The sequence below is a fragment of the Parambassis ranga genome, chromosome 12 (assembly GCF_900634625.1).
Source record: "Parambassis ranga chromosome 12, fParRan2.1, whole genome shotgun sequence".
In the NCBI taxonomy this organism is placed as follows: Eukaryota; Metazoa; Chordata; class Actinopteri; family Ambassidae; genus Parambassis; species Parambassis ranga.
Genome location: NC_041032.1, coordinates 12,875,611 through 12,902,887, shown reverse-complemented (window position 1 = coordinate 12,902,887; position 27,277 = coordinate 12,875,611). Strand labels below are relative to the sequence as shown.

The following is a 27,277-nucleotide window of genomic DNA, read 5'->3' as shown; positions in this document are numbered from 1 at the left end:
CACATGGCAAATACAAAGAACGGAGTAACTGGATTAATAAAAAGAATCTCCTTCCATTCACTGCCCACCGTGTCACCATTCTTATGGTTAACCAGTCCGTGGGGCTGTTGGGGTATAGGATCCATGTGGCCACCCCCTGGAGAAGGCGTGTAGTTGCTCGATTCAGCCACTGGGCTTGTAACTTGACACCTGGCTGCGCGGTGCATTTGCCATCGCTTTACCCACAGAAAGCCTATTTAAAAAGGAAAGGGATGAGTCCAACGCTCCTGACTCCGTAACCCCCTCTCCTATAGGAACCCCAGCATTCTCTCCGGCTGCGCGTCCCTCAATCTGGATCGGCATAAATGAATGAAACACAAGGGAATATCGACAGAACCGCACAGGAAAACTCTGTCAAACCAGCCTGCCAGAAGGAATTTATGTCGGGCTTATTGACAGGCATTTCAACATGAGTTTTTGTCTCTGGAACTTCATCTCAAGATTGTCAAATGTGTAAAACGGCGACCGGTGTCTTCCGCCCCCCTTGCAAAGGAGTCACGCTGTGATTAACGGATCAGGTTTTTGACTGCCAGGACAAATGAATACAAATGAATTTAGGCACCCGAAGGAGAGATTGCAGAACCTCTCATCTAGACACAAAGTAAGTAACTTTCATTTTATTTCATAATTATTGGTGTATGCTCCGAGTCTGGAGAGATGAAAAGATGTTGGGAAAGGGTTCACCGGCGGAGTTGCAATTTGGACCTGGATGTCTCCATGTGCGTACCTGTGATGAACCGGCTGGCTGTGGTCCAGCTCACAGTGAAGGAATGATGTCCAGATGGGGACCACTGAGGCTCTGCATCATGCATTTTTAGACAATGCTGATTATTAACTGGTGCCTTTATTTTGGCCAAATGGATCCGTTTGTCCAGATGTTTATATCTTATCATTTTCTGCTGACAAAAAAAGACCAGTTAGTCTGTTTTGGAGCAGTTAGTTAAAGCTGCATTTAATCTTCACAACACAACACGGCGTGTTTTCAACGGAACGGATTGATCCTGATGATCGTACAGATAAAGAGTCCATTTAAGAGTATAAAAGTGTTTTGGCAAATATGCCTGCAGTATATATTGCTTATGAAACTGACTCATCTGACAAAGCAACCAAGTCAGGCAATCATTAAGACCATTAAGTTTCACGAGACATTAATCAGCTTCCACTGTAGAGCGTTTGTTGGAGGCTGTTGGCAGGCTCTCCATGTTTGGCCGTTTACGCACACTTTTACGCACGGCAGTTAAAAGGAGATTTTCTTTAGGGTAGGTGAGATACACTGCTTACGGCTATCAAAAGTTACATAAAAATATTTATAAGTTAATCAGTCAATTGAGTAAACTGACAAGAGTTTTACAACATTGTGATAGAAAATACAGATGTTTAATTTTGCAACATAGATTTTTTTTTGCATCAAATTATTTCTCCGTATACTTTTAGAAGGTGCAGCGGCAGTCGGCTATTAGTCATCTCACACTTAAAAGTATTTCATTCATTCATTCATTCACTCACATACCCATCCATTCATTGAGCCTATACTCGCCTGGCTCACTACAGGTTATCTGTACAATCTACCTTTCATTTTTCATTTAAGTAAATGGTGTCAGTAAATCACATCTCACTGGAAGTTGTGCAGTCACTAAGGAAACATGACTTTAACAAGCGTCATAATTTTAGCTTTGCAATGTTATATTAAAATTTCTTTTGAGGCTACCTGTGAGCGGTGATTCAGGGAGCATCATTCACATATGTCCACATGATGTCGCTCCATACGTCCCGTACATGCCTTTAACGGGTAATTATTCTTTGGCGATGTTTTTGCATGTTGGCTACTAAAAACTCGAGGTCGTAGTATTAATAAATATCGTTAGTTGTTGCAATAATTCAAACGTGGATTATTTATTGTATGGAGTATGCCTTAAAGGTGACAGCAGGGAGAACAGATGATGAGCTTGGAAGTGTACCACACTCTCCTCCTCATTAGTCTCTGTTGGTGTCAGCTCATCCATAGGAATTTTCCACAGTGTCTATGTGTGTGTCCTCAGGGGGGCAGGATCACCTCCGGGAAATCCTTTCAGGGAATCAATGAGTAGTCCAAACTTGTGAATAGAAATGGAAACTACCCTGACCCATGTGTGTTTTTTTTTTCTTTTGGTTGCCGGCCTGCAGACAGGTTGCTCTTTGAGTGTGAGTGCATGTGGGAGGAGGAGGAGGAGGAGGAGGTGCCTACAGCTCACCTTTTTTTCTATTTAAATGTTGTTGCTGTTTAATAGGCAAGAGTAGATTGTCTTTTTAGATCAGTGTTCCTCTCCACTTAGTCTTTAAAATATGAATTCAGTGGTTCACAGGACTATATCTAAGTTAGACTGTCTGCTTTAACAGATGACCTAAGTGGAGGAGATTGTTCATCTAGCCTGTACTTTTTTTGTCCACTCAGCTTAGTGGAGAATCCCCTCAGGGAGTCATGTCATAGCTCACTGCTGCAGCATGAAAACCACAGCAGACAGGGTCAGTGTACAGATGTCAGCCCTTCTGATTTAAATCTCTACTGCATACAGATCCCCCTCCTTCAATACAACCACCCTCAAGAAGAAAACCCTAACCCGTCACATTTACATCAAAAAGCACTTTAATGAAAATCTAAACAGACTACTGAGAATTTAATATGAAAAGCCAAAGAAACGGTGCCGTTTCCCCTGAAATGTGGTCCAGTTTCCACAGATGTAAACAGCCTGAGGAGCATAATGAGTTTTTTTTTCTGCTGTAAAGATCTCAGCATTCATGACTCATTTTTAGAAAGGCGATCTCTCCCCAGCTGATAAGACACTAAATCAGGCTGCAAGAATCAGCTTGGAGTCTGGGCAACACACACACACACATTCTGAGTAACCACAGCCAGCTGTGTCTGTGGGGATGACGATGATGAAGCTTTATTAGCAACGAGGAGCTGGAAGAGCAGGAGACACCAACATACATGTTAGCACACATCCAGGGTATAATCACTCAGTCCAACATGAGAAGTGGCTGCTGGTCAATGCAGAGGCTGATTTATTTCTAAAGAGAGACCAGCACATCTTTGTCCGTGCAGGTAGATCTGCAGTGGTTACTGTCTTTCCCACATTTTTGTACTTGGAGGCTGCGCCCCTGTGTGCCTGCCTCTCTGTGGCCATCCAGCCACAGCTGTTAAGCACATTTCCTCCTCCAATGTGTGTGTGACCATGTGTGTCTGGATGACCTCCAGTGGTAAACAGTGGCTCCCCTGCCTGTCACTAGATCTCAGCCCCCTGCTGAGCTCCCAGTCCACTTGCCAGTCAGTCTCTTTTTAAGCTGTGCAGCACACCTGGATGTGGTGAGGGTGTCGTGTTTTGTTGTTGTTTTCTGTGTGTGCATGCATGTTGGTTTTGGGTGTAGAGTTGGTGCTACTATAGTATTTCTGTCTCTCAAACTACGGCTCAATGCGGTGTGTTTGTGTTTCAGACGGAGGGGTGCACTGAGCTCTTAAGTGCTTTTACAGAATCCCATTTGTTATTCACATGGTGGCACAAGGGCAAAGCATATGGTTTTACTTTTGTGATTTTGGGGTGATGTTATTGTCGTTAGTTAATGTCAAGGTATTTTATGGTCAATTAAGACACATGCCACAGATTTCCAAATGACACCAGTTTTGCCTCTATTAAAGGACACTTCCTCTTAAGGTCTTAAGGTCTTAACCCTTTATACATTTCTTTGCAGCCAAAGTCAATTATTTCTGTTCTATTTCTTAATTAATTACTATATTAATGCTTAAAGAAATGCTGGGTTATTACAGAGCAAATACATCAAGTTTATTATTTAATTACATTCTTTCCACATGGAAAGGATAAATACCATCCAAAAGGATTTTTACTCCCTTGCAGCCCAGGTGTATTATATTGGCATATAATGGCTCCATAAAGCCCAAATAATGATGTGATTTATTATTTAAAGGATTTATTATCTGTACATTATGAGAAAATACCACCAGACTGTTTGAAGAGAAAATTAATTGCACATATCTAACATCCTTCTCTTCTCTTCCCGCAGGAGAGCCCTATTGCTCTGTACAGTTTTATATTGTACTTGTTACCTGGGACTTACACAAGTACACTCTGAAGGTAAGGCATCTCTATTCATTTCAGTTCTTCACTCTTTTTTTCTTCTCTTCCTTTATATACTGAAAAAGTACCAGTGGAAAAACCAGTAAAACTTATTGCAACACTGGGGGAGATTTTTGGAGTTATTCTTTGCCTGTTTGGTTATAGCCCAAGCACGTAAACACATTGCTGTGAGAATTGGGCCAATGGTTGCCAGGACAACAGGTGTTGAGTTAGCTAAGTCGAGTGAGCAAGAAAGCGATCAGATCATAGATTCAAAGCTGACCGTTACTCCCTTCTTACTTCAGAATACTTGGATGACAGGATCAGGATATAAAAGTCACTGTTTGAGATGTACAGCTACTGCTGAAGTTACTTTTCAGCAAAACATTTGTAGGGGCAACTTATAATTTATTGTTTTTATGTAATCATAGGACAAAGGGAAACCTTGTGAATTAGTACAGCACCTCTTTTACCTTTATAGAGATTTCTGATGTTGATTCTTTTCATCATGCTTCCAGACAAAGTCATTTGGACTATAGTCGTCTTTTACAATTTATGTCAAAGTTATTGTTGTGTGCAGTGTAGATTCAATAATAATATAAATATAAATTACATTTTGATTGTGTTTGGTGTGTTTTCAGCCTCAGTGTTAAAAGATTTGGATTTTCTGTTTAGATTTTATTTGGTGTGTTTGTTTGGCTTGTCATCATTTGAACTGTTTTTGTGCCATTCAGAGGTTTCCTCTAATAAAAGGTTACAGATACAGGCCAGTGAATCTGCCCCCCTTTCCTCTCCAGTTGATACAATTATAAAAAAAACCAATGCTTGACAAAACCAAATGTCATGTTAGATTAAAAAGCCTTTAAATGTCTTCCATATTTTTGTGTCTGTTCTTAAAGGTGATTTTTCACAAGCTGCAGTTTTCATCATTTCATCACACTGTCTGGTTCAGACTACAACTCTGCAATCAGGTGTAGGCTCTTTATTGATAAACAATGCAGCCAACTGTAACAGGGTGAACAAAAAAATGCTAGATCTGTAAAACAAAGCAGTAAAACAACATATTTTATTTCTGCTAATCTTTAATCATAAGACAAAACTATGGTTTTAGGTTTTACACATTTACACCTAATCTTCACAAGTGTTCATTCCAATCCTGATATTGTGGGAAATGCATGTGATGTATTGCTGTTGGGACATTTAGAAACATCTCAAATGGCTCACTGTAGACTAGCACGGGCCAAACAAAGAGAGTTCACTTGAGTGTGAATCAGTGACTTCATCCTCTACCAGGGATATGATTTCAGAGTGAAGGGCCTTGGACTTTCTCTCCGTCCTACTTGAGTGACTTGGCACAGAGTGAAGCTATGAACTCCAGTGATGTGTTAAACACAAGTCTGCTCAGATATATGCAGTGTATTGTAAAACTAAAGCAGCATGGTTATACATGCCTCAGTAATGGTACATGTTGTGTTTAAATACAAAGATTAGACACAGAAGTCTATGTGTAGAACAGACATGTGATAATGCACTCCTTGCCTCAGTGCCAAGTTCAGTTGTTCTTTACTGCAGAAGAGACCACACAGAGAGGAGAATTCACTGTGTGAGTGGATCTACACTATACCCTATGCAGGTCCTGTTTCTATTTTATAAAGACCCAATGTTTTAAGACAAGGGGACATGGAAAGACTTTAAAGACTGTACTGTATAGGAGTGGAAAATCTACATTTGGATCATGTTTCCCTGTGCACAAAATGATTGTTTTGGATGAGTACGTTTGTATGTTTGTATAAAATCTGGATCAAAGTATGTTCAACCTAAGCAGATCTCAGTAACCTTGACACATTTTTGTTGCCTTGATGAGAAAACTTTCTGCACAAGTGTTCTGAACTGCTTCCTCCCTCAGGGCTAATTCTTTGATAACTAACAGTGCTACTAGGAATCAAATTCCCCCTCTTGATTTTTTTTTAAACTTTCCATGCAATTATATGTTTCCAAAGTCAGAGGCCCAACAGTTTAATGAAGCAAGCCTTGTTTTGTAGAAAGACAAGCATTTCATTGAAGTCCATACTCTGTATGTCTCAATAGGCCATCCCAGCTGTCTTTCCCCTCATCTTTCCCACTTTCTGTCATCTCATCAACATTGCTTTCCAGTTTTTCTATCTTTTCACAAGCAGAGCTTCTATACACATGTCCCCATTAGACAAGGCTCGGTGACCACAGGTCAGAGTGAGCCCACAGACAATATAGATAGTGAGGGGCCTGGGTCTGAGATCACAGGTCAGTGAGAGAATGGGAGCTGAGGACAACTGAGATGGAAGCCTCTGAACAGAGAGACAGAGTTGGCTGAAAGGCTGGAAACTGTACTCTGCCTCCAGGCTGGGAGATGGTTGTACTCACTTGTGGTCGCTGTGGCCATGTTCCGAATGTCCAAACTGACTCTATTGATAAAAAAAGGACAGAAGGGACAAGGGGAAGCTGTTGATTTGTGATTTGGGTCATTAGTCGCCTATAGTCTTAAAACAAAAAGGCCGTGCCTTGACATCAGTGAAGCAAATATTTTCAGAACTTTGAATGCAGAACAGTAGGCCTGCAGATTTACCTACAGAAGCTCAACTCAACTGTCAGCATTATATCAATGGATCTCTCTTTTACTTGAAGCAAAGTGTGTCACCCAGGTAGCTACTAAGACAGGATCAGATCTCATCATGTTTCTAGTAGCATAGGGCGAACCATGAACTTGCATTGATTTTGCTCATTTTTTCTGTCCCATGAAAACAAAAAGAGCTGCAAGACTGTTGCCATCTTGAGCTGCTATGAAGTGTCCACAACAGGCTGATTGAAAGCACTTGCGCTGTATTTCTACAAACTTCAGCATAACTCATGAGCTAGAATTGCAGTAGGTGGTATTACATCTTTCCTGTGAGTTGCTCCTATAGGAATTTTGAGGCCTGTTAAGAAATAAACATGCAACACTTGTTGTGGGGGCATACTTGAAGCTGTTTAAAGCATCACAGAGTGATTCTGAAAACCACTGAGATTTGAAACCAAAGTGCAGGAAACATACTCCCCCATCATCATCCTTCTTTTATGTCTGTCTGGAAATAAATTTGTTTTGGCCAAAAAAATTTGACTGAACAGCCCACAGAAGCAGTTTGGTGACCTCAAAACCCAGTGAGTTTATTATTGTTTGTGTTGCTCTCTCTTGCCCCTGCAGTGTTTGAGCTGCTTTTCTGATTTGGTCCAGTCTATCAAGATATATGGCTGTGGTGTGACATAGTAGTTCACACAACTTGTTTTATAAATGAGAAAGTTTTGGAAAATGGGTTGCTCAAGACAACATATTAACACCTCTCCCTTCTTTCCAGATGTGGACATTCTCCAAAAGTTGGGGCTCAAGGGAGAGAAGCCATCACGATCAGTGCCAGCAGGAGTCATTCCATTTAGATCGGGGATCATCCTCAACCAGCGGGCGCGAATCGAGGCTCCACTGCGCTCCATCCTTCCAGCGGGCACATGGCCCAACCTGGCACTGGTCCTGAGTGTTCGCTCCCACCGTGTCAACAGTGCTTTCCTCTTCACCCTGCTCTCAGGCCGCAAGAAGCTCCTTCTTGGTCTGCAGCTTGTTCCGGGTAATCTGGTCCTGCACACAGGGCCAAACACCTCGGTAGCACTGCCCTTTGAGCCCCATGATGGCCAGTGGCACCAGCTGGCAGTGGGAATTAATGGACAGAGAGTGACTCTATATGCCTCCTGCGGAGAGCAGAGTGTTCATGCAGACTTTGGGTGGGACAGTGAGGAGGGACTTGCTCCAGAGCTCCATGGCTCTTTCCTGCTTGGGCGGACAAACCAGCAGCAAGCTTCAGTACACTTTGAAGGAGCCATCTGCCAGTTTGACCTGGTCCCTTCTGCACAGGCAGCCCACAACTACTGCAGGTACATTAAGAAACAGTGCAGGGAAGCTGACACATACAGGCCTAACCTTCCACCCTTGCTGCCAATCCTACCACGAGAAACAAACATCACAGCTACTCCTGTTGCCCCTAAACGTGGCAGCTCAGAAACCGCCAAAAAGCCCACAGGGTTCAGCCTTGCCAGGAGTGTTGCTGCTGCTGCCTCGGCTGTCAGATTTGTGGCCCCCACCCAAACAATAAAGCCGAATCATGTGACCGTGTCTACCCCCCTGCTGGGAACTGTGATACCAGTCACAGCCCAGCTGGGTTTAGCCTCCCCACCTCCCAGGACCAGGACCGAAACTGTCACGACACCACTCAGGACAACAGCACCACCCACAAAACCACCAACCCGACGACCCTTCACCTCTAAAGCTTCAAATCAGAAACCCTCCAAACCTCCTTCTCCAAAGGCCACTACTCAAAGCAACCTGAAAAAGATGAATGCAGGACCAGACAACAAGAAGAAACCTACAATCCCAGCCATTGCCAGCACCAAACCCTCCAAGATCAAACCTGACATGTCAAACAGAGGAGCAGTCCCGAAGAAACCACAACCTACCACAGCCAAGAAAACACCTCCCAAACCTAAAGCTACGTCACCCAAAGCCACTCCGTCCAAACCTAAGTCAAATCCTGTCAAAGTTGTCCCCTCAAAACCAACATTATCTAAAGTTAGCCCCTCAAAATCCACCATCTCCAAAACTACAGCTGCTAAACCCTCTAAACCAGTCTCTAAACAAATCACCAAACCCACAAAGCCAGCCAAAACTACCAAGGCACCCGTCACCCCGCGACCTACCAAGCCTTCTTATAACCCAGTCACACCACCTGCTACTGATGGCTTCCAGAGCTGGGAGGTGCCCCCCACGCAGTTCTCTCTGCTGGCTGGACCTGTGGGACAGAAAGGAGACACTGGCCTACCGGTAAGAACTTCTGTTCACTTCAGTTGGTTAGTGAGAATGTTTGTATGCAAATGCCACTAAAAGGCTAGATCAGCACTACGAGAAACATGCAGTCTGTGTTTTGGCAGTTGCGGGTGGTAAGTTTACATTAGGAAACTGAATGAGGCGTTCCAGTCAGGTCATACCAGTTGGTGCTGGTCTTTGTCACCTGTGACAGACCCAGTTTAATTCAAGTGCTCTGGGGCTAGTAATAAGAGAGCTGTGTAAGTTACACCATCTCCTTTCCCAAACAGGTTAGAAGTACTCCTTTTCTACCTTCTGTCTATCCTCTGCACATAGAACCCTGCAGGCTGGGTGTGACGTGTCAGGTCTGACGCCTTGCCGTCTCTGCAACAGATTCCTCTGTCAGAAAGTGCTAGTGGAGGTCACATGGCCCCCTTTCAAAGCAAGGTCAAGGGTCAAAGCAGTCAGTAAACATTCAGCTTTTCAATGCAGGCACAAAGGTAGGATAGGCCTTCAGTATGTTGCTAGAAGCAGGAACTCTGTGGCACTTTCTCCTTACAAGTTCAAAATGGCTATCAGTCATAACTCTTCCTAGCTTCCTGCTTCATTTTGTGTGTTAAAAAACAGCTATACCATACTCAGTGGCTTCCATGTCCATTGTTATAGAATTCATTACAGAGAATAACCTGAGATTCTTTGAGTACAGGTTTTTGTCTCTTCAGTGTCTCCTGGGTGTGTTTCTCCTTGTACCTGCGATTGAGTCATCTCAGGGTAAAGTGTGAGCATGTGATATGTGCTTATTCATTGTAGCAGTCTGTAATTTGCTGCTGTTGACTGCAAAGTACAGTGTGACTAAGATTTACCTCTGTTCTAATGTCCAGGCCAGACTTAACTGCCAAATTACAACCATTTACAAGGCAGTACCTGTAATCTTGATATGAAGTGCAGTAATCTGCCATAGAAAATAGATTGTAGGAGGATCATTATGGGAAGTAAGGGGGTCACTTAAAGGACTGTCTGGCACAGTTACAAGTGCTGATACCAGCTGAGGATTTATGCCAAATATATGTGTAAGTTACATTCACAAGCACAATAAATCTGTGTTTTCTCAGGCTCCTGACTTAAATGCAGGTTTAGAATAGGAAAGGTCATGTTAGACTGAATGGGTTATTTATTGTAAACACACATGTATGCATCCATCTCTGTGTGGCTGTGGGATCCCAGATGAACCTAGTCATAGTTGCTTGGACTTTATAAACACACATGCCAGGCGCCTCCTGTGTCTCTCTGTCTTTTTTTTCCCACAGCACACTTTGACAAGTATGAAAGTCAAAATCCAGGCCCAGAACGTCTTGATTCATTAATTCAGCCTTAGCATTCATCACTCAACAATAGCAGTAGAAGTGTGGTTTGGACTACATTGTGCAGAAGCTGTACTCTGGCTGCCAGAAGAAACATCCACAGTGCAAGCATAGATATGGCACAGATCCTCCTCTGAAGCACCGCAGGTTCCTCACTGCTTCCTCTGAGATCTCTTTTACAGCTGAAAATGAACTATGTGTTCTGAATTTTGGTGAAAGTGAGAGGTAGAGTTTTAATCTATTTACATTTTTTTTCAGTTGAAGAACTGCCACTGAGGTTGAGATTGAATTAGATTCAAACCTGAAAAGTTTTAAACATTTGTGCACATTTAGACTTCGAGTCTGCCTTTGTTTAAATATGTCCGCAAATGTAGTTATTGGACAATGCTTACTGATGTGGAATTTTAACGGAGGATGACATCCTCCCTTGCCTGAACAGTGCAAGTAGAGATGGACAGGTGTAAAAAAAAATAAGAAAAGAAACACAAAACAACAAACAAAATTGTAAGGAAGGAGGTCTGAAGCAGGAGGTGGAAGTGTGAAGACGGACAGTAGTGTGTGTTGGCGTTGACAGGTTTTTAGGCCACCATAGAGCACACCACCTGCAACAAGAGGGGTGGTCTCAACTGTGGAGGTCATCTGGGAAGAGGTGGTGGAGGGCAATTATAATCCTCAGACACACACATTGTACACAGGTAGCAGCAAAAAAGGCCAGTTGCCTCGGATACAACAGAGAGCTGTTTTGAAGTTTATAATTGTTCATTGCCTTGTAAAAATTGATTTGAGGGAACAACAGAAAGGCTACAGCACTAACACATCAATACGTGCAATTTACTATAGATACTGCTGCTTTTTTACTACATTCTCATACCTGCGTTATCTTGGGCATCCAATTTAATAGTGTAGTAAACACAGTGTATGGTAGATGTAGATGTGTCAATGAATCTGGAGTTCTACCAGTTGCTCTTGTTTGCCAAGTGCTCTGTTTTTCCTCACGTCTCCTTTTCCTCTTTTTTGATTAAAAGAAAACTACCGAGCACAAACCTGATAAAGACACACAGGGGCATTGAGTGGTGCAGGAAATGACCTGTTATTTCTAGTGTTTCTACGGTTTCCTGCCACACAGGCACAGGACTTCTTGATGGATAAGGCTGAACTCTCATCACCTTGAGATGGAATTACTTCAGAGGGAAAGAGGTGTCACTTTTTTTGCCCTGCATACACAGTGCAGTGTGATGTGGACGCTGTGGAGAAGCACAAAAGAGTTGTATTTAACAGAGTGTGATGGATGACAATTGCTTGTAGACCTTGTAGAAGGTCACTTGTGGTTTACCAATATGTAGCGCTGACTGAATGATCTCTTTCCAGGGGCTCCCAGGACCGCCAGGGAAGCCAGGCCTGCCAGGCAAGAGGGGTCCACGGGTAAGTCTCTTCTAGCCACGGCCAACACATCTCCATTTTTCTTCAATCTGTAGAGATGTTTGGTGCTTGACCCCAAAACTTCTCTATGCAGCATCTTTATTTAGGTGTACAGTGGGCATCTGTGTGTTGTTTGTTTATTTTTCTGTTGTTGCTGATGTAAGTGTTGACTGAAAACAAAAACAGCCATAATAACTTCCTCAGCAGAAAAATCTGTTTTCTGCAGTTACAATAAAAACCTGACAACACAAGCTGCCGCATCACTTAAATCCCTGCCACCAACCAGCTCACACACTCAACCTCTCTCATATACTCACACACAGAGTTTTCCTATGCAGGCGGATTGACCATATTCAGCACAGGGCTGCGAGTGCTGACCTCCCACCCCTAAGCATAAACAGGAAAGCTCCTATAAAGACAGCCTTTCAAAAGGCTGCCTGTGCCACAGGATGCCTAATAAAAGCACTGTAAACAGACAGAGAACACATGGCTCCACTGGACTTTCTTCTCCTGGCTGAGCTGTTGCAGCAGGCTGCACCCAACACTTCATAGGAATCCCATTCTGCACTAATGAAAGGCTTCTTTTTTCAAAGCAGTTAAATAGATATAGTCTCATTCAAATGTCTTTATGCAGGAACTCCTCTTTTCTTCCTTTCTTTTCACAAAATATGTTTTTAACCAGCATGGTTTGGATAGAATTTAAAAACATCACGCTTTACCACTGTTTAGCACATTTTAGCATGCTATCATGCTAGTCTAAAATTATAAATGTGCCATGTTCTGATGCAAGCATTGGCTGAAAGCACAGCTGTGCCCTGGAAAAAACAGACAGAACAGCTAACATGGCTTCAGACATTCACATTCTTGTTTAGAGGTTTGAATAAGCCTTTGACTTCTTGTTAATTACCTTACAAACAAATGACTGGATGCATGTGCTGTTGTCTTTATATTTTTGTTTTTTTAAGAATTACTCACTGTGTGTGTCTGTGTCTGAGAATTTAGCTAAAGGCTGTGTGATCCCCCAGTGCTATAGATGTATAAGGAGGTCTTTGTCTGGCTCTAATTAAAGCCCTTTTAGCACCTCCCATCCAACCTTCAGCAGCAGCTCCACAACATCAGTCCCACTTAGGTGTATTTTGTTTGATCTAACTCAAACCTACTCCTACCTGGAATGAGACTTTGATTAGGCTTCAAAATCTAGACACGGGGCTGTGTGAACTTGGTTAAGTCAAGTATAAATGGAAGTGTCTTTGCGTAACTAATTTCTCTAGTCAGTATAGTGGATAGTATGTATAATCACTAGAGTGAAAAATCTCTTACAGCCAAATGGTTAAAAGTGCAACTTCAGCTTTAAGCTTTGGTTGGAGTTTGGATATATTAGACATTCCCCTTTAACTTGGTCCTTGGTAAAGCCTCGCCGTCTGTGTTAAACCTCATTCATCAGCACTATGTATCGACCACTCACCTCATACTGATTTACATCCTGGTGGCTTAGACGTGGCCTTTGTCGGCCACAGCAAACCAGCTGTTGAACTGCCTGCGGCATTGTCAGTGGAAGTGGTAGGTTTGCAGAGTGCAAACAATAAGAACAAGTCTTTTCAATAAAAAAGTGCTTGTAAAGGCCATTGGTTCTGATGCTTCTTTAACAGGGGTCAGTTGCAAACACACCGCCAGTGTCTGCCTCTGACCTCAGTCATTTTGTTACACACACTGGTGCACATCCACACTCACACAGGAACGTATACACACAAATCCCACACTATGCAGCGCAGACATGTGTGGTTGTGTTTATTACCTGCCTATATAAAGAGTGAGACAGATTATGGAGCTTTCCTGTAAACAAAAGTATTTATCAAGTTTAATGGCTGCTGCCATGTGTATGTGAAAGCTTGGAGGCACACATGCACAGATCTACACACATGCAAACACATGAAAACCATCTCTTGTTGGCCAGATGAGAGTGTGGTTTTAATCTGGGGAAAAGAAATTCACTTGTTGATGGCTGAAATAATTAATTCCAAATTTATGAATTTATGCTGCAGGCTGCTCAGGCTGCAGGCTCACAGGTGGCAAAGTTTCCACTCTGGAGAGACAGAAAGAGATGGTTGAAGCGCCACCATTTTTTTTTTCATGACCTTCTGCAGTCTGGGATTACTGGAAGTCTGTATGATGACACACAGAGCACTATTGAGCCCAAGAAGCACCACCCATGAACCTTGACCCCTGATCTCGCACATGTGAGTGTGAGATGCCGTCACTATGGCAACGAGTGTCAGTACAGAAGCTTTTGCAAAGGCTGAGTTTTTTTTAAAAAAAAGTCTTGTTAGTGGGTGTGTAGTGACGGCAGTGGTGGAAGGGTGCGAGGGTGAACGTGGATGCACCTTGGCTGCACAGGCCTGTATCTATCTGTATGTATGCATTCTGGAGCCTGCTGGGTCAAAGGGGTCTTTGTTTGAGAGAAAAATATCTCTGTCACCCATCTTTCCTCATGCTTCCCCTCCAAACCACGCCTCTGTCACTAAACAAATTTCCCCCACCTTGTTCCACCTGTACCAATTCAAATCCCAGAAACCTGAATTTTGACTGGAACCTGTGTGTGTTGAGTTGTTTTGGTAACACCTGGTGACAGACCAGCTTTTTAAGGGTCTTTTGAATCCTTACAGTAAATTGTGTGCAGTGCTTTCTGTGGAACATTACTGTAATAAGCTGTAAAAATCTCAGACCTCCAATCCCCTTTGGGCACATTAATGCATTTTTTAGTACTAGATTTCAAACTGTTTGGCATCAAATAAGCTTGAGGTTCCCGTCATAATTTCCAGACTTGTCATTGCTATTATGAGCAATTACTGTTATTGTTGTCAAAAGCCTAAAAAATACTCTGGATTACTTACTATTTCCTTTTTCATAAGCTCTGGTCAGTGCATGATGTATTTAGCTCTAAAGAAGTGGGCTTTCGAGGCAACTCATTCACCCTTGTCTGCTTCTGTTATTGTGAACTAGAATTTATGTGGCATTAGGCTGCAAATTCCACTCTGTTCATTCAAGATACACTCTTTAGACTTTAACAAACGGTGAAATATTTCCCTGGATCTAAGTTTTTTTTACGATGTGTGTGTTGAGTGGGATCTTTAATTATGGAGAGGTCCAGCGGTTTCCACATGCTCTCTTGATCTAATGTTAGTTAATCAGACATTGCCCCATCGGCTCTTATTTGGCACAGCATCATACAGGGTCCCTTTTATCTTTAACACGTTGACTGTATATACATTTAAAGTGTCTTTTATGGGCTGGTGTTAAGATCAGACTATGTTTACAGCATAGCCAATTAAAAAGGCTTCTTCTGTCTGTGGGAATGTAACCTTGGCAGTGATGTCATGCACTCAGATTTGAAATCCAGAAGTGCATATACAGTATATTTTGGCTTCAAGTTGCACATATGGTGTTGGAACATTTGCAGATTCAAGCTTCAAGATATTTATATATTGACACATGGCAACATAAGATGAAATATAAGAAGCTATCATTTGTTTACATTTTTGGCTAGACTCAAAAATTGGTATGAGTTGCACAGAGCTCGGAGTATTACTACCACAGGAACCACAGTAACGCCCTGCATTGCCCTTCAGAGGGTGGTGGCTTTTTATTTGATAGCCCTCCGCTTGTGTGCCCCACCCTGGTCTTCTCTAATTAGACACCTGTTGTGAGAGAAAGGGACACGACATTGGAGGCAAAAAGCGCAGTGCAAATGCTGGTACCAGTCCGTGTCTACCAGTGTACTGCCCAAGCTGTGGTAACCCACAGGGTTTAAATTTGAAGCATGTAATTCAAACAGTTTGTTTAAGTTTATTCAGGGCACAACAGCATCCTTTAACACTGTCTGGACAGATTGTAGATCTTGAGGAATGCTAGCTGTGTAAAATCAAACGGAAACAGTGTGGGAGGAGAAGATGTAAGATCTTGAAAACTAGAGAATAAAATATTGTGAATGTATACCATTATAATAATAATAACTTTAATTATATAGCATCTTTAAAAAGAAGTGCTTGGACGTGGAAAACAACAGCAGATGGCCAAACAAGGGCACAATAAATTAAAATGTTGATATGAACAAATACAACCATCAAAAAAACCATAAAGCCCAAAGGAGTCAATAAAAAAACAATCGCCACATAAGAGCAAGGCTATAAAAAGTTTAAAGTCATTTCATTCTGTCAGCTTGATCTTCTCAGGCAGGTTTCTAAAGCCAAGAAACTCTGATGGCAAAAGCATAAGAAATTACCGTAACACCCACATGAACAGTGGATGATAGTTTGTTTGGATATCCTGTGCAGTCTGTGACCCTAATAACAGATAATCCTCTCCTCAATCATAGCACAAGATGATGTTTGTAGAGCATACCGATTCTTTTTTGTAGAAGTTGCCATTTTGGACCTCCAGTAAGTGGTCTATTGTTGTATTTACGTCATCACCATCATCATTAATCTTGTTGAAGAGGTAGTCTGAGGGTGTCAGATCAGGTGAAATGGGTCTCGACATTGTGAAGTCTGATTCTCGTTTTCTCAGACGGTGCTGACTTGCAATTATCCAAAACAGACATACCACAAAATTTATTGACTTTCTGCATAATCACTCAGGGTTGAACCACATGTAATGAGAGCTCTATCACCTCCTATAATGGGCTGTACATCCAAGTGTCTCAACTGAATCAGACATGACTGTCTTTAACACAGGATTTATGTTGTCTGCAGTAGTATGTCTGTTTTTGAACTTTGATGAAAGGTCTCTGTTTTTTGTGGAGCTCTATAATCCAGCCTAAACCCTAGAGTCTTTTTTTTTCTCTGTGGGATGCCTGTCTAGATGTCAGTTGATGTTAGGGTTTTTGATGCCGCAGACCAGATCACTAACATAATAGCTTCCTGATTTGTTTTGACTCACCTGAATAATACCCTCTGACCCAGCTCTTAAAGCAGTTGTGGCTCTTTTTTCCAGTCTCACCGACTCGCTCAACCCTTGACCTAGCACGGGGGTAGATTAGGGGCCCAAGGGTGCTGCACCACGTGGAGGGCAGGAGTGAGGTCAGCAATCCACAGGAAAAAGTCACTCAGAAGAAGAGAAGGCAGACAGTCTAGTAGATGAATGGCAGAAATCCCCCTGTGTTTCTGTCTGTCGGCTGTTGTTCAAACCAAAGAAAAATTGGTGTATTTTCATTCTCTGGCTTCCAGAGATTTTCTGCTAAACCGTCCCATGGGAGCTGCTGGACTGAATGAGATGGTTCACATTACCAATCTGCTGCCACTGTAGCTCTCTCTCTGTTTGTGTTCATTTTCTTCAGCGACTGCCAGTGCGGACAGACACGCACATCGGCGGAGGGATTCAAAATCTTATAATATGGGATTATCTGCATTACTCATTAAGATGTCTTGCAAATGTGTGTTTGTTTGTGTGTGTGTCAGAGTGTGTGGGGGGTTGAGGGGGCAGTGTGAGGCAGCGGGGGGCAGGAAAACCACATCCATATGGTGAAGGAGCTCTAGAGAGCCCCTTTTTCCATTAGCGTCTACTCCCAACACCAGATACCTCCCCACCACACACACACACACATATATGTATAGGAAAATAGGTTAAATAGCATGAAGGCTGAGGTTCTTCAGGCAACCCCTCACCCCCTTCTTCTTTGGTCTCATTCCCAGTTTTGAAGCCACTGTCTGCAACAGCTCCCTCCCAAAGTGAAGATTGATTGAGATCTTGGTCACCTTTTGATTATGTTTCCCTCTTCTTTTCCACACAGGGCGCCCCTGGTCCCCATGGGAACCCAGGCCGACCTGGTCCACCCGGGCTTAAGGTACGCACTCTTTCAGACTAACTCATGATCACAAGTGAGTCTTTCTTCTTTTTTTTTCCCACTAATCCTGTTGCTTTTTCTTCATGCTACAGCTACGTATCACCTCTACTGCTAATTCAATAAGAGGTTTATGATAGCATGAAAGATAAACCCGTAAGGACATGTTACATTTTCAGATTTTCTTTATCAGCTGGAATTCATAAGGGTAATGGAGCTTTATGGTATTGAAGAGCTCTATCACTTCAACATGTGTGCAGCAAAGATCAAAGTTGGGATTTCCCATTTATATTCACATTTTAGAGGTATAGGCTCTCTTTGTTGAGTAAATATTCTCCAATATGTGTGTATGATTATGTGAAGTTATTCTGTGTGAAATAAATGTGAGACTGTGCTTCAGCTGCAACCTGAGCAGACAGAAAGAGAGAGAAATGGCACACTGACACCAGGGGGTCGAAGTGATTTATCAGAGCTCCAGGGAAAGACATTACAGTTTGGGAAGTGAGAACTCCTAATAAATCTGTCCAATTTATGAACAGGAGATGAACCTGACCAAGACAAATTCTCCATGTGCCTTTGCATTACATCAGGCTGGAGGCTGGAGCCTATCCCAGCTATCTAGGCAGGGTACACCATGGTCAGGTCACCAGTTCACCGCAGGGATTACATAAACAGACAAACAACCATTCGTGCTGGCACTCATGCCTACGGGCATTTTAGAGTCATCAATTAACTGAACCAGTACGTCTTTAAAATGTGGGAGGAAGCCGAAGTACCCGAGGAAACCCCACACAGGTACAGGGAGCATGTTTAAACTCCCCAGGCAGAGTCAAACCAGGAACCTTCTGTGCTAATCACTTCACCACCACGCAGTAGCCATTGCCTGCAAATTTCCCAACCATTTTTAACCACAAGTGTCTTCATTAAAGGAATAATTCAGCATTTTGTGCCTGGACAGGTGGTGCTGTGACGACTTGTGAGGGCTTAAAACATGCCTTTACCTTTAAGCTTTAAATAGCAGTTTATTTATGCATTATAATTGGGTATTGTGAGATGGATATTAAGATTGACCTTTTTTAAAGTAGGCATTCTCAAGTGGTCAATCATGAAACTGCAGTTCTTGAAGTTGCTGTTTGGCTGTGAGTTTGATGAGAAGATTCATTCTGAGAGGTTTTTTTTAATACATAATAACATATAATTTGGTCTAGTAAACATTATGGGAGGAACATTAGTAAAGATTTGAAATCTTTCTTCAGCAGACTGTAGGCTGACTGCTCCAGAGCACTGGCAAGTGTGTTGAAAGAAACTGTTTGATGTCTCTGGGTGCACAGCCATCTTTGCTCTTTCATCGTTAGTAAATGAAACAGAGTTGTAAATGGCAGGGGTCCGAAAGGGGAAAGAGAGGGGAGTCAGCGCTCAGTGTAATTTCCGATCCAATATAGCTTTGATGTGCTGAAGCCCCATTATTGTTACCTGCTGACAATGAAGCTGGTGTGTGTGTATGTGTGTGATGACTAAGGGGCACTAAGCCCACAAAGAAAAGCATCTGCATGAAGACATGGCAGCTCAAACCTGTTTCTGTTGTCACTTTTCAACATCTTATTTAATAGCCATTTAACATTTTCCAGTCTGAATAAAAAGAACTGTAAAACTATTTTGTTACTATGGATATATAATTGGCCTTTGTGTTTTTTTTCCCTTCTCAGGGTCAAAAAGGTGACCCTGGCATCTCACCTGGACCTGCATCTAAAGGAGAGAAGGTATTATATCTCTCATTTACTCACAGGCTACATTAGTCTGCATTGATGTCTGTTTGGAAAGATCCTAGCACATATCTTCATCCTTGCCATTTGACATTCATCCATTTTTGTGTTCCAGGGAGACTCAGGGATTATTGGCCCGGTTGGACTGTCTGGCCAAATAGGTCGAAAGGTAAGACGAAGGAAGTGTCCTTTAGTGCCAATTTGATGCCCTTGAAATGTTGGCAGTGCATGAGCCATTGACTCCTGATTCCTGATTCCCTCCATGCCTCGTTCTCCTTTTTGTGCTGCACTCACCATTTCTTCCATATGTTGACTGGATGTTGCACAGAGAGGCCTTAGTGTTGGCAGGAAGGATGTCATTGGAGATGAAGGGGGAGGTTTTTGTCAACGGGGAAAAGAGGATTGTGCACTCAAAGACAAAATTACCAGTGTCTTAGATGTTACTGAATTCACAATTTGAGTTATTCATGAGTGCAAACGGAAGAAATAGTGAAACAGAGCTTCTGAGTGCAGGCTGAGAGGGAAAGTTTGAGCTGTCTATGTGTCTGTGTGAATACATTCCTGTCTACTTGTTTTTCAGCAAGCACATAAAACAGACACCAAAATATAGCTGTGATTCTCACCCAGCCTGCTCGTAGCCTTGGGGTACTTCAGCAATTACAGGTTACAAGAAATTACAGCGCGGCTCAACGTTTGAAAAAAAAGGCAAATAATCACCTGAATACTGCTGCAAGATTGTGCTGGCTAGTAAACGGACTAGGTCAACAAGGTCAAGTGGTTAGAGTGTTTGGTGACTATTTTAAAGTGCTATTTGTAAAATAGATGTATTACAATTGTGATTTTTTTTTTTAGTTAAATGACAGAATTGGAACTTTGGGAAGCAGTTTGGAAGGAGATTAAAAGATCAAAAGTTCTCCAAGATGTCCATGCTATGCTAAAAACAATGCTGTCTGGCCGACTTTCCCTTTTAATTCTGCTGTTTTTTTCAGATTCTGGTGCATTGTTGATTACTTTTCACGCCAAATAGAATGATAAGTTGAGTAGCATAAAGTGTGGAGCAGTTCTACATGTATTGGTATTCATTTGAGATCCACAGTGTCAGCATCTACTTGGATGGCTATGTCAAGCTCAACATATGGCTTTTGTTAGGAGTGTGTGTGTCTAATGTTCATTTGTATGTTTCTGCTTCTCTGTTTCACACACACTGAGCTATAATGGAAACAAAATGTAAAGCTGGTGGAAAACATTCAGATTCCTTTCACACTAAATGATCTGAAGGCCTATCAGAATCAGAGGTGCAGCCGATTGACGTCTCAGGTCAGGGTTAGCTTGCAGTTATGCCTACATTCTATCTGTCTATACTAAGATCCCTTGGGCACATCGTTAGTAATAGTTATCAGAATGATATCATAGCCTATTGTCTTGGGAGGTTATTGCCATAGGAACTTCATCAACACACACACACTGACATCACCAGGTATTAGTCAATGAACCACAGACATGCTGACTGTAAAGGAAACTTGTTAAATTAACTGCATCATGGTCCCTTCCTCTGCACACACAACATTATTAACCCTTTTCACTGTGTACAAACACAATGCACAGTAACTTATTATACTGTTTTCATGAATTCCCATCCTACATACAGGGCTATGACAGATGTGTGAGTCAGTCTCCTGCCTCAAACAGGCTTTGTTCTGTTCCCTCCTCAGTCCACTCAGGTGGAAAGTCCCAGGCGTGTCTTGTCCTCAAGCAGGTCTCTCAGCTGAGACACAGAGGTCCAGTGCAACGTGCAATACTTAAAAGAAATAATGACCTCTGTTGTCATTTCATTTCACACATAGGCCACCCTGAAACACCCATGTGTTGTTTCTTCCTCTTCATACCTCTCAAGCTGTTTAACTCGCTCTGTCTCATTTGCTTAGATGTCTGTGGTTTAGGAAAACGGGACAACAGCAACTTTTCCTCTGTTCTCCCTGTTTTTCCCCTCCACCTTCTGTCTCTCTCTCTCTCTCACACACACACATACACAAATATACAGGCTCTCTAAATCAGCCTCAGTTTGACGTTTCAACCGGGAATTCTGGAATTTAAACTGCTGGTTTTCCATGGAAAACTTCTTAATGGAGAAAGCAGCGGTGCTTTAAATGTGTGTGATAGCAGAGTGTGATTTTACACCGTCAGACAAGCCAAGCATGTTCTGCTCTGTACAACATTTGTTCTACTGAGCAGACTCTGAATGGCTTTTCAGTATGTCAGGCAGGGTCATGGAGAGAGGACATGCACAGGGCCAAACCTCAACTACAAGGCCACATAACAAGCCACACGTCTCACCTTACTGCCTCCATCCTCCCATGTCCCTTCCTGCTGCTGTAGTTGGTCTGTCTCTTCTCAAATTCTGTCTGTCTTTTTTTTACATCTGTCCTTTTGGAAGCCAAAATATACTGTGTTGTCACTTTTTACTGCAGTCAGTTGTCATAGTCTGATTGTACAATTTACATCTCAGCACTGATGTAGAATTCTATTGTAATTTATATATATAGCTTTTGATTTAGTCAGTCTGGTTGTTTCCTCCTGTTTCTCCACTTTTCTTTATCTCATTGCCTCAATAATGTGAATAATGTAAAGTTAGCGAGCCTCCTGGAATTTCAATGCTGTCTTAAAAAAAAATTTTGTACTGTGTAACTTGTTTTAGGGCCTACAGGTGCTGTTAGTTTCACAATTTTATGAGCACAGAAATGATCCATTTGAAATTAATGTTATTAGCCCAGATGTTTGTTCAGCTATAACGACTACAAGAGCCTTTATTGAGTCAAAATGGAGTTAGTTAGAGTCAGTGTGCAGCTAGACAGCAGGAAACGAATCCATAAACACTCACATGGTCTCAGTGGTTATTGAGTGCCATTGTGGAAATATATGACCATCTTGAGAGACATTATGACAGGTCTCTGTTTATAAGAAGTCTGCATGTACATGTGCTTTTCACATATGTGTCATGCAAACATATGTGCTAGTTTTAAGATGAGTAATGCTTTGATACTCCAGCACAGTTTCCATTGTGCACACTGTAAATGTGTGTTATGTGTATGTGAAACTTACTGGATTCAGTTGGTGTTTACTTTTAGTTTAGATTTTATACAGATGATTTTCCAAGCCACAGTTCTCCTAGTAAGAGCATCCCACGAATAGGATATACGGTATTTTCCCCTACGGGAGCAGACAGAGTATTAAACTCACTCCTTCATTACTCCTTCATTTATGCACAGCCGTTTATTGTACGACATTAATCTGAAGCTCTCTGAGACCTGTTCCAAACCAAACTCTCTCCACTTAGCCTCTGCTCCCTGTTCAAACTAACAAATCCATATGCTCATCATCATTGTAATTATGGGAGAATTCAAATCAACCATCATTTTCTTTGCATGTTTCACAAGTAGCACAACAAATCATTGCTCTGCCTTCCAGTCCCAGTAGTTTAAATACTGCATGCAAGCAAACATGCTGTTGGAATTGTGGTTTAGACAGGGATGAGATGAGGAACCCTTTTTTCCACTGGGTAGGTTCTCGCAGTTGTTTGTTTCGTCTGGCCCCTTCCAGACATCGGCACAGTAGGTTTATGTTCTGCTGCACATACAACGCATGCATGGAGACAGACGATTACTTGGTGCAATCATCTGGCTCCATGCTGCAGAGTGATTTTGGAGAGTTAGAGGTGGAAAGATGAAAGCAGAGATTAATGAGGTGAGTGGTATATTCCTGCTACCAGGGAGCTGTCCAGTGGAGGCAGACTGTGGAAGACACATTATTTGTGGTGTACAGTTGTTAACAGACATGAGGTCTGTGCTCACACCCACAAAGTTAAGTGTGGAGAGTAGCTGGTAAGAGGAATGACATGTCATCGACAAACACAATGTGTCTTTTATTTTGTGTCTGCCAAAATGCGCTTAGCGTTCCCTGGGGCGCTCCTCGGATTAGTAGGGTAAGAGGCGTGGTGCTTGTAGGGTGCTACTGCGGAGCTGTTGTTGACTGAAACACGTTCTGGTGGGTTTATCTGATTGAACACACATGCTCGTTAAACAAGTGGCATTGTAAACACAGGCAAGAGCGGTGGGAATGGCCATTCTCATTAGCAAGCTTATAATAAGTGAGATAAAAATCTAGGGTCTAGCTAGGGTTGAGAGGCTCAGGACTCACAGGGTCTGTGTGTGTGTGTTTGTGTGTGTGTGTGGCGAATGGATCTCACCACACAGCTTGGAAACATAAGCCACTACATATGTTTGTACTATAAGTAGGCCATGTAATAAGATGGTGTATAATGAGGTACACGTATCTTTGCGTGGAGAGGCACATATGCATCTCCAGAAAACATGTGCCAGGTCAAGAGGTGCATGGAGGCTGAAGGACAACATCAGCCAATGACACAAATACATCAACAGATTATTACAGGCCAACATCAAAATGCTCCATGTGGAAATATTCGGAGGCGCCCAGCTGCAAGTGCATCTGTCCCTGCTCTCTCCATATTGCTGCTTACCAATAAGGCCTTCATAGAAATATGGAAAACACACACACACATTTCTTCTTGTGTTGTGGCAGTGGCCTGTCAGCACCTGATGACCTCTGTTTGTTTTTATGGGTATTACTCATGTATTCTCATCGCAGCTCCAACCATCTCCTCCTAGTGGTTCTTGTGTGGACGTGCATCAGGTGGTGTGTGGTGACACAGGCGCTCTCTGTGTATAATGGATGAGAATTAGTCTCTAATAAAAGGGTTTGTTTATTTTATTTATGCAGGGTTGCTGTATTAAAAGTGCAGAATGCTGACAATCGCAGTTTAAAGTACTGTCATGAATTTGTAAGGCCAGTGAGAGAGATCATGTAACATGATGGGAAGAGGGATGCTGCATCCTCGTCTCCTGCTGCACACAGATGACAGCTAAAGGATGATTTACAGGAACTCTGGGAGTCTTGGCTTGCTTCTCTGGAGCTGTGGTTTAGGAAAACGGGACAACAGGAGTCTTTCCTTTCTTAGCCCGTCTGTTTTTACTTTGTTTTTTCTCTCTTTCCTTTTCTCTCTCTCTCCCTCTTGCTGTCTCACTCTATCAAACTGCGGTCAGAGGAGGCTTGTCTTCCCACCTTTGATTTCATTTCTCGTTGTGGGTCTATACTGTTGGAGTCAGCAAATGCTGCAGAAAAGCACTATGTCAGGCTGTCTTTTAGTGTTGCAGCTTGCCTGCATGTCGTGGAAGGCGGGACCTGCTATCTGACTCAAACAGGAAGGCATTTATATCCTCAACATGCCATGATCCTGGCACAGCCTCCACAGCACTATTACACTGTGAACAGAGCCAGTGGAAAGTCTGATCCTTTGACAGGAGGGCAGATTGATTCTTTGCATATGGCACTGAATTTTGCTGCTGTTAATGTGCATAGTTGAATTTGCAGAAAAAGCTACTTGTCATTCAGCACACTCCAAACAAGGCCCTTGCCATGTGTTTGGTTTTTTTTTCCTAAAATGTGAGCTTTGTCGGAGTTTGTGCTTTCTTCCATTTTTTTCCTGTTTTTGTTTTAAACTTATTGTGTGTCATTTCTCCTCTGCAGGGACAGAAAGGCTTCCCTGGTCCACCCGGACTCCCTGGAGAGCCTGTAAGTATCTCTGTATACTTCTCCTCTCATGTTTTGTATATGCATTTCATTCCATCAACCTCAGACGTGCAAGAAGCTCACATTTCTCACACAAAGATTTTTTAGATTTTAAAGTGTCTTTTTAAAAGAAAATTGCCGCAATCAGCTCCTTCCCTATATGCTTCTGTCTACCTGCTACACCTCCCACCACCTGCACCCTAACCTTAACTAGTGTCTTAATAATACTTTTCTCATATGGTGCCCACTTTAAATCCTTCATTCTCACCTCATTCTTTACAAACTCTTCATACTCCAGTGTTGTTTAATCTCACAGTCTGTGCGTATGCGTGCATGCACCAAGCATGCCTGCAGGGCAGCCAGATTAGATTAGCCTGTTATGAAGCACTGGTGAGGACAGACATCTGGCCAAAGCGCTGAGCTACAGCGATGCTCTCCAGGATATCAGAAAGTGATGCCAAATAGAGAGAGAAAATAGAGAGAAGAGAATCAAGAACAGGCCAACTAGGCCAACAGTGACACACACTTGCTGCAGCTTTGGAGAATGTTTCCCTTTGTCAGTCAGTGTTCAGGCTCTCTTACAGCATGTTAAACTCAAACATGTATTTCTTGTGTCTTTCTTGAGGAGACACAACTCTCACTGTTTAGTCCAGCACCAAGACTATTTTAAGTATTGAGTATGTAGCCTCGTGTCCAGAGCTATTTTCGGTTGGGCTGGGTCATACTACTGTTTGTATTAAGGAAAGACCTTAGTCATGAACAGCAGAGTGGAACATTCTCCTCATTATCATACATTTTTAAGTAAGTCCCCGTCCTCAGGGTGATGTCATCAGCCACAGGGAGTTCCTGCCTCATGACTACTTATCCTCTCTTACTGTTATGTCGTCCCACTCTGTCCATCCTCACACACCCCCTTCTTTCCCACGGAGCTACTGCTGATGATGAGGAGGAGGAGGATGAGGATGATTACACCCTTGGCCTTCAGTCAGAATCACCATAGCACCAGTCTGTGCACACAATAAGCACAACTGTTTGGCACAGTGGATTCTCCAGCTATTGGGAGACCAGCTGGTGTGCATAAAGTGTCGATGATTCTTTGTTACCGTAATACACCATGATCCCCTCTTCACCATTCCAAACTTTACTTGGCCAGATTCTCTTCTGGTTTTTAACTGGCAGTTTTTTCAACTATATTTATCCAAGAGAGGGAATGGCAGGTTGTGTGCATGGCTGCATGTCAGGAGTGTGTCAAAGGATGTTATACATGAACACTTGTGCCTCTGTGCATGTGTGTCATGCTTTCTGACAGTCACGTATTTACACACATGTAAAACAAACTCCTAATTAGCGTCAATGGTGTGTACACAGAACTCACTGGAAAAGTGTGGAATGAAAACGTTTAGCGGTAATGGGTCATGGGAGTGGTAGAATATGATGTAGTAGATTTACACAAGCACTCTGATGTACATGACTTTTACTAGTTTTCTACTCCTTCAGGTTCAAATTAGAACAATTCTAATGCACATGGCTAACAAAGTCTGCATAGGGGAAGAAAGAGCATCAATAAGAGAACTCTTGAGTCAGAAATGTCCTCTTTGAGTCACTTCTCATTACACTTTCAGAGTGTTTCATCCCCTCTGCTCTGTCTGCTTCTGTAAAGCCATTCAGTACAGCTCAGAGTTTGTTTGTGTTGCTGTAATTTTGATTACCTACCATACCTCTCTTACTTACCCTCACCCTCTCTCTCTCTGTCTTCCCTGCAGGGAGAGCAAGGTCCAATCGGAAGCCCAGGTGCCAAAGGTTATCCTGGCAGGCAGGTGCAGTAAATCCTCTGCTGTGACTGGTACAGTTGTAGTCAGGGGCATAGAAAGGGCACAGGGCCAAGTGGAATGAGCTTATGCTGAACAGACTTGGTAGAAAATATTTGGGTGACTATTAGGGGTTGAAATATTTAAAAAACAAACAAACAAAAACATCCAAAGCTACTTTGCAGTTCTATTGCATATATGCATATCTTCACTATAGACAGTTATTACAGTATACTGTTAAATAGACTGTGGCTTGCCATGGTAAATTAATTCAGGTATGCTCTAAAGCATAAAGCGTAAAGCCATTAAAGTAAAGTTTTTTTCTTTGTTGTTCAGGGTTTACCTGGGCCTATAGGACCAGTGGGGCCTAAAGGCGTTCGGGTAAGGAGACTCATCTTTGTTCCTTTCAATGTGCTGCTCAAAATTAATTTTACTGTG

The 27,277-nt window shown here is 42.5% G+C and overlaps 1 protein-coding gene across 1 annotated transcript in view; it reads left to right on the top strand.

Annotated features, from left to right (window-relative positions):
• The first annotated feature begins 231 nt into the window (after positions 1-231).
• Positions 232-27,277, top strand: part of col27a1a (collagen, type XXVII, alpha 1a) — a 54,259-nt gene continuing 27,213 nt past the window's right edge. The window contains exons 1-10 of the mRNA XM_028418299.1: positions 232-640; positions 4,096-4,166; positions 7,517-9,027; positions 11,739-11,792; positions 17,575-17,628; positions 19,332-19,385; positions 19,504-19,557; positions 24,990-25,034; positions 26,795-26,848; positions 27,176-27,220. Coding sequence (XP_028274100.1) covers positions 588-640; positions 4,096-4,166; positions 7,517-9,027; positions 11,739-11,792; positions 17,575-17,628; positions 19,332-19,385; positions 19,504-19,557; positions 24,990-25,034; positions 26,795-26,848; positions 27,176-27,220 — 1,995 coding nt within the window. The 5' untranslated portion in view covers positions 232-587. The remainder of the gene's footprint in view (positions 641-4,095; positions 4,167-7,516; positions 9,028-11,738; positions 11,793-17,574; positions 17,629-19,331; positions 19,386-19,503; positions 19,558-24,989; positions 25,035-26,794; positions 26,849-27,175; positions 27,221-27,277) is intronic.